Raw genomic sequence first — 13,966 nt, 5'->3', positions numbered from 1 at the left:
TCAGTATCTGGGTCACCTGTTGTGGGCGGAGCCTGAGCTGCACCTGTAGGCAAGGGCGTAAATCCCATCTCATTATTGGGGGGATTATAAACAGGAACATTTGAACTGAAATTCAAATGTTTGTTCTATACGAGTTTTGTTCAGTCTGACTGATCGAATCTCTGCTACACCTTTGCAAAAATTTAAGGTTCTAAATACAAAAAATTCCTCATAAACATTGATTTATTGAAATGGCTCCCAATACAAGTTATGGGCTGTTTAAATTATAACTTAAGTTGCTTTATTTTTAAGCCGTTTTTAGTTTTGTCCTGGGTGCCGGAGAACCAACAGGTAGATAGAAATGAATATCTGGGGGGTATTATAACTTAAACGTGACACTGAAAGCACCAGGGCTTCTACAGAAAAATATTCATTTTATTTTGTGGCTCTGCATTGAAGACAATGAGAAATAAAGGCAGTTTTCTGTTTTTCTATCCGCTCTCAGCTCCCACTCTGAGCTGGTCCACCTGCTCAGCTCCTCCCTCCCGTTTCAAACTCTTCTAATTAACTAAAAGTTAAAGAGTTAAATATGAATGAGATGTTTGCTACCTTTAACAAAAAGCTTAATTCTATGAAAGCAGTGTAGCAGTTTTGCTAATAAGGCAGTTTATCATGATTCAGCCAAAGTAATAAAATAAACTGCAGTCTGATTTTTATTGTCAATGTGTTTGTTGTTATTGAGCAGTGAAAGTAAATAAAATGTTTACATTTCTTTTAAGTATTTACTTACTGGAGGGTTTTTATTTGTGCTGCAGAGCCACAGCTAACAGCTAACAGCTAGCTCCTCACTTAGCGGCTCTGACTGAGCCTGTGGTTCAGCCAGCTGCTGCGCCTCCTTCACTTTGGACTGAACCATTGTTCATGGTTATGGTGGGGGGGCCTAAAAATTCATTCTTATTTTTTTCTGAGATAAATGGCAGATTCATTTCGTTTTTTGTTTCTTTTGCCTTTTCATAAAGGCAAAAGGGGGGGGGGATTTATACCTATGCGTGTATGATTCTGCATAACTTTGATGTAAATCTGTGATCATTACGTAAAATAAAGGATTATAATAAGTCTGGATTTTATGTGAACTTAACGGCTTTTCTCCACTGACTGAGAACAATCACAACATTTAAAACTTTACATCTACTCACCTGAGCAGGTTTGAAGCTGCAGACATCCTGACAGCCACCAGGGGGCGACGGTCCTCACAAACCACCCGGAGCTCAAGATTACTGCAAGTAAAACTAATAATTGAAAGAAGAAGCTTAACATTTTTCCTTCAGTAAGTCACAATTTTTTATAAAAGACGCATGACTCCTTCAGGCTCAAAACCTTTAGGAGCCTGAAGACTGCAGTTGGACACAAAATGGTTAATAAAGTAGAATTGGGAGGAAAATAATGCACCAAATTTTCTACAAATATACTTCAGCTGAAATCTAATAAAATGCAGTTATGTTTATGGTTATTATAATCCAGGATGTGGATGTTTGCACAAAACTCTACCCAATAGGATGAATTTTGATAAAAACTCTTGAAAACATTCTGATAATCTGAAGCTGTACAATATAAACCTGTTGACCAACAGGGGGCAGGACTGAGCCGACCAAAACCATCAGATTAGCCGTTTAACCTAATTTAAAAAGCTTAATTCTGACCACTTGAAGATTAAAGTTAACTAAGCAGATATTTATAATACCAAGACTTGGCACTTTTTGCACATTATTCCAACAAAAACAGCTGAAAAACCTTAACAGCAAAAATTAGCCTAACCTAGCGCCAAATTAGCATGTTTAGCTTCAAGTGAAACGCGGCTAAATTAACGCCTAGGGGAAAACAATTCAAAATATTAACAGTTTGTTATAATCAGAATATTAAAATGAGCTACATTAACTTTTATTATATTTAATAAACTTACATGAGTCCAGTCCCGGTGGTTTCTTCTCCGACACGAACAGATCCAGGTTCAGGTAATTCTCCTACACTGCCCCCATCTGGCGGTTCACAGAACCGCATCTCTTCCCATTATATTTTTGCGACTTGAAATTTGTTTAATATTTCTTAAGTAGCTCATTGGGACATATTTAAAGTATTTTGAAGCCAATAACACAAACTTTTTTTTCCGAATCACTTAATCTATAGTAGAGGATTAGGGCCACTTCCAGCCACACTACAGAAAACATTTAGCTGATACCTCTTACTTCTATCATGTTTGCGGCTTTCAGCCTCTAGGTGATGTCTTTAGGTGGCCTCCAACTTCCACTGGACGTTTTGACCCTTAACCCCAACACCCTCCAGTCACTGCTTGTCCTCTCTTGGTCTCTAGCTGAACTGCTCCTGTTCTAGCCGACTAGCTGCTCCTTCTGCTGCCTCCCCCAGCCTGCGGACAGCAATCTGCCGCTCCTTCCTGCTACTCCCAGAGCCGTGCGTCTTCCACACAGTCCTGTGGGACTGTCAGTTCAATCAGGAAGATCTTCTTTGACTCCTCCAACCACAAAAGCCTCATCAGGTCTCTGCGATGTCTTCACACACTACGGGAAGTCTGGCCTCCTTCCCAGCTCCACTCTTGATTGTGTAATCTCAGTCATGGACTAAAAGTCTTGATGCTTTGGGGAAAGCCTCCTGGGAAAAACGTGACAGGCAGACATTTTGAGACTGAAGGAAACATTGGCACCTCTACAGCGAGGCCAGACTCTGACTAACTCTACACCACCGGGTTCTCAAATCCAGGCCTAAAGACGCGCGTTAGCTGCATCTTTGCTTCTACACACCAGAATCAATCAGGTCATTAGTGAACTTCACTGCATACTGAGGAGTTAATTATCTGGTTCAGGTGACCAGGGACACTTCTTAAAGTTGCAGGACACCAGATTAGATGACCCTTGACCTTTTTGGGTTGTTTTCCATTACAGTTGGATAAGCGCTCTAGTGAATGTGTCGTCATCTAGTTGAGGGGTCCCAGAGTCTGAAAAGTAGCAAAACGTGATCAGTACTCGACACAAACGACGGAGGAGATGGAGGTTATGTTGGACATTCTGCTCAGTCCACCATTGTCCCTAAACACTCTTCCAAATGGTGGTTTGGCTTGTTGAAAGGGAGTCGCGCTCGTGATGCAATCAGTGACTGTTGGTCTTCTGATGTCATGTTGAAGTGAACTCTGGTTTGGTTTGAATGTGAACGCCAAGTGGACCAGAGACCGCTCCAAAAGCAGGAAGTGGACTACAGCATTCAGGACATTCTGGGTAAATACAACGAAAGCTAACATGCTAGCCTAGAGCTAGCAGCAGAAATGGCTGCTAGCGCCATTTTGCTAAAGAGAAATCCTCCAACCACTAAAATCTGACGCCTCCATCTTGTTTCCATCTGGTGAAGAAAGAAGTTTCTCTCAGTGTCTTCATAGGTTTTTAGTCATTTCCTTCAATGGTTCTTGGTGCAGCGCCCCCACAGGCCAGGAGGGGAACAGGTTGCTTAAGGGTTTGGTTGATTTGACTCGGCGAGAAAGAGAACTGAGTCTATTAGGTGTTAAGCAGCCTTAATGAGAGGACTACTTCAAGGCCCAGAATCCGGTTCTGACGATGAAAGAAGACAGAAGTATGACCCGTGTTGATTCACACACCTTTCCTTTACATAATCTTTATTGCTTTTTCTTATTGGGTTGAATACAGAGGAGGCTTACATCTCTAGACTCTGTGAAACACTGTCATGTTGCTAACAGCAGGGGACAGAAAAAGATCCAGACTGTGTTTTTATAATGCTTTGTGATTGAGGTCCAGTACACAAAGAAAAACTCATTAAATAAAACAGAAAAGGCTTCAGATCAGAGAGTTTGGAGACCAAAAATCGAACCACATTTTCTGTGTCTGGTAACGACGAGTTCACAGTCAAGTGCTAAATGTAGTGATTGACAGATCTGAATCATGATGTCATCTTTAAAAAAGACAAAGGAATCTGGACAAGCTGCGACTCAGGAGGAAAACAAGAAGCATTTCAAATCATGGATTTGTGAAAGACCCTGAGAGCGAGATTATATAGATTTTGATATTTTTATATATGTGTGTGTAGCACAAGAAGTGATGGAGAAAGGAGAAATCATCCATAATGAACAAATTAGATTAACATGCAAAAAAATCTAACCTAAAACTCACCCTTTAATTAATCACAATAGATTTTCACAGTTTTATATGCATTTATGTCATAGAAGAAAACTAAAAATAAACAGAACCAACAGACCCAGACAGACTGTTCTCGACTCACACACAGGAAAATCTACATAAAGCTTTTGGATTCTTATTGCTAGTCCGAGTCCCTCCTGCCGAGCCCTGGAGCAAACCGGTCGGGCCACAACAACAGAAACACCAGATCCTCAACAACTCTGCAGCATAAATGTGACATTTTAATACATGGCTTCTTCTCAAGTCATTGCAGACAATTAAACTCACACACAGAAACACACGCCTGGGCTCCAAATAAATACAATAAAAACAGTCCATGTGCATTCGAATGGAAGTCCAGTATTCATATGGCCGCACACGCAGACGGGACAGACGTGGAGACAAACCCCCTGAGGACAGGGAGGACACAGGAAGAGACAAGACAGAAACCATCGAGAGAGAAAGGGCCGCTCCTTCACCGACCTCTGCAGGAAGTTTAATTCATGAGAAAAGCATCGATTCTTCTCCGGCACAGCTAACGCTAACAACAGAAGCTAATGAAGGCCGTTAGCATCAAAATACAGTTCAGCTTAAACAGAAAGATATTTATGGACTATATTCACAACTTAATTACTAAGATATGGTTTGTTGTTTTCTAAAGACTAAAGCTAAGGTTTAGCATTAGCTTCACTTCAGCGTTAGCGCTAACTTTGTTTGCAAATTTGTGAAAATTAGTCTCAAATTGGCACATTTTGCAAATAATTTGGTGATAATTTTATTTAATGTCTGATAAAAATAAAAGTTACAGAAATTTTTCACTACTTAGCATCAGGAAGGGGAGTTAGCCTGTTAGCAAGGTCCTATATTCACTAAGAATTAAAACGCTCTGCAAAATAGTTTTGGAAAGAAAAATAAGTAATAAAAATCCATATGGCAGAATTTCATTCCTAAACTCAAAGATTTATTGTTTTGTAACAGTTCAGCTAGCTTGCTTTGGGTTTCAGCAAATGAGTTTTTAGTTCTTTTAATCTGCGATAATCCGGAAAATAAGGAAAAATTTCAGACATTATTCAGAAAACTTTCTACTCAGGGAAAAGAAACATTAGCCAATCAAACAGTTTTTATCCCTTAGCACTGCTAGCATCAACAAAGTTACATGTTTGGGTAAATTAATTCCAACTGGTAAATTTCATCAAACAGAATCTGCTCATCATTATGGAAGGAAAACTGATCGAATGGTTGACTGAAATCTGACAGAAAACTAAAAACAGCGACCTGTTAGCCTGTTAGCCGAGTAGCATCTTGACTAAAACCCATCAAACTATTTTCTTATCATCAATTAATCAAAAATCAACCTAAAAACATCCAATTTGGATTTTATTTAGCTTTTTTTTAAATATTAGCATAAAGAGTAGCTGGTGTTAGCAACCTCAGGTAGAAAATTATAACTCAAGAGCTTTTTTAAGTTTCAGATACCTGATTAATGGTTGAACATAATTAATAACAAAAGTTTTTGATGTAATAAAGTCCAGTTGTTTGTTACAGAAGCGGCTAAAGAGGCCGAGCCTTTCTCTCCTGACTGTAGTTAGTAGTACGAACAGAAGAGGTGGTAGTAGTAGGTTTGGAAAACGTTAGTGCCAGTTCAGGGCAGCGATGAGCCAATCGGAGCGGTTCCACTTCTCTAAAAATCCTTGATTCGTCTCTAATGAAGCCGCTAAACGACCGACCATCACCGCCTTACAGTTCCAATATAAGCCACTGAGGTTTGATTTGCTTATGAGGTCATCTAATATTAAAAAAGAAAAATGTTCAAGAAGCAAAGTTTTCTACACACAAGCAAGAAAAGAAGAGACAGCCAGGCTACCGTCCCTCTGCTAAGGTTGGTGCTGATGGACGTTTAGCCCTTTAGAACATGTGCAGCAGGTTTCGGACACCAAATAGTGTTCACACCAACCTGTTTTATTCTATATAAACCTATCCGCCTATCCTCTTCTGGAAACCAATGATTGTCTCTAATGCTCAGCTGAAGACCTTTAGGGTCAGCTGTAAAGTTCAGACGTTTCCAAAGGAAATACGCGTCGAGGCGGACCCTAAGAGAGGAGATGAAACCCGGACAGGACCCAGGAAAACGCCAGACAGACGATAATACTGTAGGGGAGTAAATGCAGGTTTAACTGAGCTGAAGGTCAGATTGTCTGGATGATGCTACACCGATCTAGTGTCGTCCCGTTCTGACACGGAGCTGAAAGGCCGCGGGTCAGCTACACACAGCGTCTGTCTGAGCCCAGAAACACCTCCGATATCGCCTTGCCCACACTCGACAAGTTAGCGCTCATTAGCGCCTGTTAGCGCTCATTAGCGCCCGCTAGCGGCGGCCGCCTCGGTTTAACCGGGCGACCCGGGAGGAAGACGTTGGATTTTCAGGGCTGCGTCCGGAGCTGCGCTAACAGCTTCAGTTAAAAAGCAAAAGTTGAGGTAAACTGAACCTGGAACAGGTGTTAGTGCCGCTACATGTTAGCATGCCGGAGGCCCTGCGAGTTACCCTAAAAACAAACACTAGGGGGCGACGATGAGAGACAGGCCAGAGACACGCTCACATTCACGCTGAAAAACACACAAAAAACGTTCAATTTGTTCAGTTAAAAAAAGAAAATCCACAAAACCAGAAGCCCCCCCAAACACACCTAAATATGAATGCAAACATGCAGAGAGCCGAGCGGCGCGGCCTGGAATCAACGGAGAATCATGATGAGAGAAACGCCTCTGGGGGGGTAGTGTGATGGGTTTAACCAGGAACGACGGCGCCCCCCCCAGGTCAGTCTGAAGGTTTCCATGAGCCAGCAGAGATGGGAGTCAAACCGGCAGGTTTCCAGTTACAACAGTTTTCCTCAGTCCCATCGCCAGGCGCCATTTTATTCAGTCTAAATCTGAAACATGATGTTCAAACCGGAGCAGCAGAAGTCCGTCGCCGCTCCGGTTCGACCCGAACAGTTCCCAAGTCCGTCCGCGTCTCCAAGTTGATCATCGATTCTCAAAACACAAATCTAGAACAATAAATCGTAATCATTTAATCTTTTTATTGCTGAAATATAGATTTCCCGCACAAAAATAGTAAATCACTGTCATCATAAAAAGCTATAAAAATTTAGATCCATCCTCCGGAATAACGCAGATAAAGATATAGCAACAAAAACATCTTTAGAAGTCGGACTAGTAGTAAGGCACTTCAAGAAAACGAGGTTCTGTCTTTCGGGAGAAGATTTTACGCGCTGGTTTTTGCATCATCGTCGTCGTCGTCCTTCGGTCGTATGGCACTGCGGTGATGGGGTCCCTCAGTCTACGCCCACCAGGGGGGGCTCTCCGTTGGGCAGCCGGCGCTCCAGCGGTGGCTTGCTGTGGATCTCCAGCAGCCCCTGAATGAAGCCGTCTGCCGCGGCGCCCCCTGGTGGGCAGCTGGCGGGATCTTTGGCGCCGTCTGGTGGTGCGGGTGAGTCGGTGCTGGTGCTCGTCTTTGATTCAGTAGCTTGGTGGGGGTCGGCGCAGGGCAGCGGGGCCGGGTCGGACCGTTTCTCCACGTCTTCCTCCCCCGCCGACCCAGAACCCTCCCGCTGACCTTCGACCTCCTCCTTGGAGTCCTCCTCCTCCTCCAGCTCCTTGGCCCCCGCAGCGCCGCTGCCGCACTCGCTCTCGTTCTCAGACGGCGGGCAGGTGGAGGTGGGGGTGGGGGCGCAGGAGTCTCCGTCCTCGCTGGCGTCGCCGTCGGCGCCTCGCGGCCGCAGGTGGATCCGCTGGTGGCGGACCAGGCTGTGCTTCAGGGTGAAGGTCCGCTCGCACGTCTGGCACTGGTAGGGCCGCTCGCCTGGGGACAGACACAGCGTCACGCCGACAGCACAGAGGAGGGAGTCACCATGGCAACCACAGCTTCCTCCCTCCACCAAAAACCTGAGCTAAGGGCGGGGCCTATCTGCCCCTGGGGCCGGGGCCTATCTGCCCCTGGGGCGGGGCCTATCTGCCCCTGGGGCGGGGTCTATCTGCCCCTGGGGTGGGGCCTATCTGCCCTCTGGGGGCGGGGTCAAGGTGTGCTCTACCTGTGTGTGACCTCATGTGTCTGGTCAGGTCCTGCAGAGACCAGAATCTTTTCCCGCACTCGGTGCAGATCTTCTTCCTCTTGTCCACCCTTCCTCCCTCGTTGTTCTTTGGTTCTGACGCCTCTTCGTCGCTCCTCTCCTCCTTCTCCTTCTCCTCCTCCTCCGACTCTCCGCTCTCGCCTCCATCGCTCTCTCCTTCCCGCTCTCCTCCTTCATCCTCCTCCATCTCCGCCTCCTTCTCCTCCGTCTCCGGCTCAGCAGCTCCGCTCTCCTCTTCCTCCTCCTTCGTAGGTGAAGGACCCTCCTCTTCCTCTGTCACCGCCGCCGTCTGCTCCTCCTCTGAGAGGTGCGCCCTCTCGTGGCGAGCCAGAGTTGTTGCATAGCGGAAACTCTTCATACAAACCCGGCAGACGTGTTTGTAGTCAGGCTGCTGCTTCCCTGCTGGGCTGCTGGCCGAGGAAGAGGAGGGCGCCGGCTTGTCCTGGTCTTCGGGGATCTCCGAGGCGTCCTGGGGCGCAGCTGAAGGAGACGGGGGGCGTGGCTCTTCTTGAGGGGCGGAGCTTGAGGAGGAAGTGGAGAGCTTAAAGTCGATGAGCTTCTTGCCAAAGTTCAGGTCGAGACTCTTGTTGCTGTGGCAGTCGTCGTCGTCCGTGTTCTCGGCCTGAAGGAGCAGGAAGACATGTTGGTCGTTATGCTAAAGATGCTATTCGCTTTGCTACCATCTGGTGGTCGGAGTGTGAACTGCATGTGGTTCATGGGAGGCAGAAGCCTGAAATAGGCCGACTGTGTGGAGTTAGACTAATATATCTGTAAATTCACCAGAATTCTAAAAATGAGTTTTATTTTAGGTTTGAGGCTTTTTAGCGACACCTGACAATTAAGCAACAGAAATGAGTAAAACTAAGTCATCGTTAAATCAAAGAATTACTTTAGACTTTTATGATAAATGAATAATAACTACATAAGTACGAAACCTGTGACTCTGCATTTTAATGTCAAACAGAGGATAAAAGTCTCCAGGACTGAGCTGTACGATCTTTCTGTATTTAGATTAATTTTAAAACAGAGGTCTCTGATGTGGAGGTCGCGACCCCTGGGAGTGTGGCAGACACCAAATGGGGGGTCAGGATATGACTTTCAGAGTCATGTGAGCCCTGAAGGCCAACATTAAATATATCATGAAATAAATAACCACTGAACACAATTTTAATGGTGGTAATAGAATTATTTGACTGCAGGTTAATCTCAGGTGTGTTCTACCTGTGTGTGAAGGTCGTCATTCCTTAAATGCATTTGGGATGAAACAGATTAATTAGCATCACAAAGTTAGCTGTGTAGCTAGTTAGCATCATAGCTAAATTTAGGCTAAGTAGGTTAATAGTGTTCAAATTTATCTAATTAGTGTAACATCTAACAGAACAGAGATAATAACTTAATCAGATATAAAATCAGGCATTATCAGGTCAACCGAGGTATTTAAAGGGACAGTAAATGTTTTGGTTTTAGCCCCGAATCTTGTCTGACAGGCTGTTACCTTGCTGCTCTGCAGAGGCTGTTTTGCTGCTGCTCCTTTGGTCTCTGGCGCCCCCCGTTGGTCAGGCTGCTCAGTGGTTTCTGTGTCTTGTTGCTCTGCAGGTGGACTGCAGCCTGAGGCACAAACGTTAGCATTAGCATTAGCTTACTGTTTATAGATGAGTTATTAATAGATTGAAGTGTTTTCATTGGAATAGATTGAAGTGTTTTCATTGGCTGACCTTGGCTTGTTTTGTGGGTGGGGCTTAGCGGAGTGACGTCAGAGTGGGCGGGGCTGTTGACCGTGGAGGCGGGGCCTGATTCAGGGGCGAGGTCCTTGGTTTCTGGTGGCAGCTGCTCCGTTTCTGATTGGCTCTCTGCAGAAACACAAAGGAACCGTCAAGAGGAGGAGACCCAGGGTTCTCAACATGAGGCTCAGGGTGGCAGCGGGGGACCGGGTCATAAACCACTGGGGAGCGTGGTTGGGGTCCGTACCAGCGCTCTCGTGCGAACCATCGTCCCCCTCCTTCTTCACGATGGCCCCGTTGCGCCGCAGCGTCCGGTGCGTCACGCCGTGCTTGCGCAGCAGGTGGCGCTCACAGTTGGACTTGGTGGAGAAGAAGGCGTCGCAGCGCGGACACGGGAACGGCTTCTGGCCTGAAGGAGACGGAGAGAGGCTTCAGTTCGCCGCTAGGTTTCCTGCTGCTCTGCTGTAGCAGTCTGTGCGGCGGGTTACCTGTGTGCGTTAGCATGTGTCTCTGCAGCGAGCTCATCCAGGGGAACACGCGCGGGCAGAACGGGCAGGTCATCTTCTGCACCGAGTTGGAGTAGGCGTTCTTCTTTCCTTTAGTCTGAGGAACCGTCATGGCCGCCGCCGGCTTCCCCTCCTCACTCGCCCTGTCGTCCCTCTCCTCCACTACGGTGGCTGCGGCTCGTTCCATCGCCGCTGGCGCCGTCTCAGGCCTCTTCGCCGGCTCGGCCGCCCCGGTCTGCAGGTAGGTGCTGAACTTGTTGGCGTCGGTCGTGGCGAGCATCTTCTCCACGCTGGCGAACTCTCCGCTGGATTCCAGGTCGATGCCGCCGCTCGCTGCCTTCTCCCTCGCCGCCAGAGCGGCCGGCTTCTTGCGTGCCCGCCGTCTGTTAGGAGAGGAAGTGTCAGACGCTGCAAATGGTGGCAAAGTATGGCAGAAGGAGGGGAAGTACCTGGAGGATCCGTCGGACACGTCTTCGCTGGGTGGATCCAGGGCGGCGGGTCCGGAGGCTTCGGCGCCAGCGTCGAGCTGCGAGGACGGCGCTGCGGTCTGGGCGGCGCCGTCCAGCATTCCCTGTGCTGCGGACACGGAGCTGATGATCTGAGCGATGGAGGCCAGCGGCGCCAGATCCTTCACCGAGGGCGGCGAGGAGGTGGAGGGCTTGGGCAGCAGCGGTTTGAGGCGCTGCGCCCGGCCGGCGGCGGGAGGCAGCTGGTAGCAGCCCGGCGGGGGCGGAGCTTGCACAGGAAGAACGCTGCTTGCAGCCTTCTCCTCTGGAGACGCAGCGAGCTGCTGCTCCATGGTGGGGCTCTGCTCCGTCTTCAGCTCCGTGCCGCCGCCGGCTTCCCGGCGCTGACGCTTGCTTGGGATGGACAGGTCGATGGGCTGGTCCGGGTCGGCGCCGTCGAAGCCGTGCGAGGCGTTCTCCGTCTTGATGGCCGGAGACGCCGTCCGGCTGCCCCGCCCCTTGGCGGAGAAGTCGAGCGGCTGGTCGAGCTCCGCCGGGTACAGCAGCTCCTCCGCCTTCACCGCTCCCAGGCCGTTCAGCGCAGCGCCGGCGGAGGTGGACGGCAGCAGCGTGGTGATGTGGCCCTCGATCTCGCGCTCCTGGACCTCTGGGTGCTGCTTCAGCAGGTGGTGGATGCAGTTCCGCTTGGCCAGGAAGGCGGCGCCACAGCGCCGGCACTCAAACGGCTTCCTCTGGCAGCCGTTGTGCGTGCGCAGGTGGATCTGCAGCGCGCGGTACGTCTTCAGGTCCTCGCCGCAGAACCGGCAGGTGGTCTCGCAGCCCGTCTCCGCCTCCTGCGTGGTGGTCGCCGCGGTGATGCCGGCTCCGCTGCTGAAGGTGACGTACTTGATGTTCTTCTCGATGTCCTTCCTGGACGTCTTGGCGTGTTTCTTCCTGAGGTGGCGCTCGCAGTTGGCCTTGACAGTGAAGGGGTAGTGGCACATGCGGCAGACGTACGGCCGCTCGCCGCTGTGCGTGCGTAGGTGGCGGATCAGCGTGGCCTTGTCCGGCGCCACGTAGTCGCACATGTTGCACTGGTGGGGCAGGATGCCGAGGTGGAAGCGCATGTGGGCCTGCAGGGCGCCGGAGAGGGCGAACACCTGGTCACAGAAGCGGCAGGGGAACGAGCCTTTAGCCGAGGCGGCGCCGCTCCCCGCTTTGCCTCCCGCCTTCCTGACGCTTAGCCCCGCCTCCTCCTGGAGCGGCGTGGTGGCGGCGGGCGGCGAGTCGGACAGCGGTGTGTTGGCGTCGCCCATCGACTCGGCCTCCATGTGAGCCCCACCTCCCGCCGAGGAGGAGGGCGTCTTGAAGATGGAGGGAGTGGGTGGAGGCAGGCTGGGGCTGATGCAGCCCAGGGAGGCCTGCTGGGAGCTCTGCAGCGGCGGAGGGGTGGTGGTGCTGAGGCTGGAGCGGGGGCTGATGGGAGGCTTGGGCTTCAGCGGCGGCATCGCCTTCTGACCCGTAAGCTGACCTGCAGGATGGAACCAGTTAGAGAGAAGAACCAGTATGGCGGTCAGACTGGGAGAAGCTGGTGAAGGACTGACCTGTGAAGCCCGGCGCCTTGGCCAGCGGCGGCAGCCCCATCTGGTTGGGCGTGGCGGCGGCCACCTTGAGGATCTGCTGGATGTCGGCCAGCTCCATGACTCCGGAGCCGCCGGACTCTCCTGGTTTGCAGCTGGAGGAGGCGGCGCCAGCGGTGGCGGCGCCCCCCTCCGGCTGCAGCAGGAAGCCGGCCTGGAAGGGCTGCAGCGACAGCAGGCTGAGGGCGTCCCGGTGCGACAGGCCCTGTAGGGCGGAGCCGGACGCCTCCAGCAGCGGGATGCTGAGCGCCGCCAGGCCGCCCAGACCCAGGGCCACGCCCAGGCTGCCGGACAGGAAGGCCGAGGCCGGCTCCTGGGGGAGGCTGAAGGACGGAGGCTCCACGTGGATCACCTTGATGCTGTCCAGGTGGGCCTGATGGATCTCGTCGTCGGTCGGACCGGACTTCACCTGGAACATGGCAGCATCGGCATCAGAACGAGAACCAGCAGCTCTGGGCCTCAGGAAGCAGGAGAGGAGCAAACCTTGGACACGTGCTGCAGGCCGAGGGCCTCCAGGAAGCCGCTCTGCTCCGACGGCGGATTCCCCGCTTCCTGACGTTCCTCGTCGGCCCGCGTCTCTCCGTTCTCCTTCGGCCTCTCGGCGGCCTCAGCGGGTCTGTCTGAGTGGGAGGCGGTCTTATGGAGGTCCAGGGCGGAGCGCAGCGGGAACGCCTTGTCACAGGAGTCACAGACGAAGCGGTGGAACTTACTGATGCAGCGCCGCAGGTTGGTCTCACACCACACCTGAAGGGGCAGACAGACGGACGGGTCAGAGCGCCGGCGGAGCCGTGGGACGGCGAGGTGGAGACGGTCCGACCACGGCCGCGGGGCGCACCTGAGCGATGTGAGCAAACTTCTTGCAGGAGAAGTCGATGAAAGCCAGGTCGTTGAAGCCGGTGGGGATGGAGGGGTTGTTCTGGATGAAGGGGCGGCCGCTGGGGTCCTGGGGGAGGAGCTTATGGACCGCCGCGTTGTGCCGCAGCAGTCCGCGGTGAGTCCGGAAAGAGAGGCAGCAGAGATCACACCTGGAGAGCAGAAACCAGGAGAACCAGATTCAAATCTAATCTTAAACTCAGGGTTTGTTTACTCTCTGTATCCGATCCTTTAGCAATGATTTGGACATGAAACCAGAACCGGGTCATCTCTTCAGTTTACGATCCGTTTGGTTCCAGTTCCTGGAAACATTTGGCCCCTATATCGGTTCTGCTGCATGAAAAAGCTAACAGCATCTGGTACCAGTACCTGGGAATGGACTGAGCTACAGAACCAGGTGCTAGACCTGAAACCGGACCAGCAGAACCAAACCAGAACATCAGGAGTTTGATCCTCAAAAGTTTGAAATTCATTCTCCTCC

The 13,966-nt window shown here is 50.4% G+C and overlaps 1 protein-coding gene across 1 annotated transcript in view; it reads right to left on the bottom strand.

Moving 5' to 3' along the window:
* Nucleotides 1-3,642: 3,642 nt before the first annotated feature.
* Nucleotides 3,643-13,966, bottom strand: part of rreb1a (ras responsive element binding protein 1a) — a 32,824-nt gene continuing 22,500 nt past the window's right edge. Inside the window, exons 9-18 of the mRNA XM_015033211.1 lie at nucleotides 13,448-13,637; nucleotides 13,096-13,356; nucleotides 12,577-13,021; nucleotides 10,976-12,503; nucleotides 10,509-10,909; nucleotides 10,268-10,429; nucleotides 10,015-10,149; nucleotides 9,795-9,907; nucleotides 8,261-8,921; nucleotides 3,643-8,031 (exon numbers count right to left, since the gene is read on the bottom strand). Of these exons, the coding sequence (XP_014888697.1) occupies nucleotides 7,505-8,031; nucleotides 8,261-8,921; nucleotides 9,795-9,907; nucleotides 10,015-10,149; nucleotides 10,268-10,429; nucleotides 10,509-10,909; nucleotides 10,976-12,503; nucleotides 12,577-13,021; nucleotides 13,096-13,356; nucleotides 13,448-13,637 (4,423 nt within the window). The 3' untranslated portion in view covers nucleotides 3,643-7,504. The remainder of the gene's footprint in view (nucleotides 8,032-8,260; nucleotides 8,922-9,794; nucleotides 9,908-10,014; nucleotides 10,150-10,267; nucleotides 10,430-10,508; nucleotides 10,910-10,975; nucleotides 12,504-12,576; nucleotides 13,022-13,095; nucleotides 13,357-13,447; nucleotides 13,638-13,966) is intronic.

This window comes from Poecilia latipinna, unplaced genomic scaffold (genome assembly GCF_001443285.1).
Source record: "Poecilia latipinna isolate Pla-1442-1.1 unplaced genomic scaffold, P_latipinna-1.0 Scaffold261, whole genome shotgun sequence".
NCBI classification, from domain to species: domain Eukaryota; kingdom Metazoa; phylum Chordata; class Actinopteri; order Cyprinodontiformes; family Poeciliidae; genus Poecilia; species Poecilia latipinna.
This window is presented reverse-complemented; position numbering and strand designations above follow the sequence as displayed.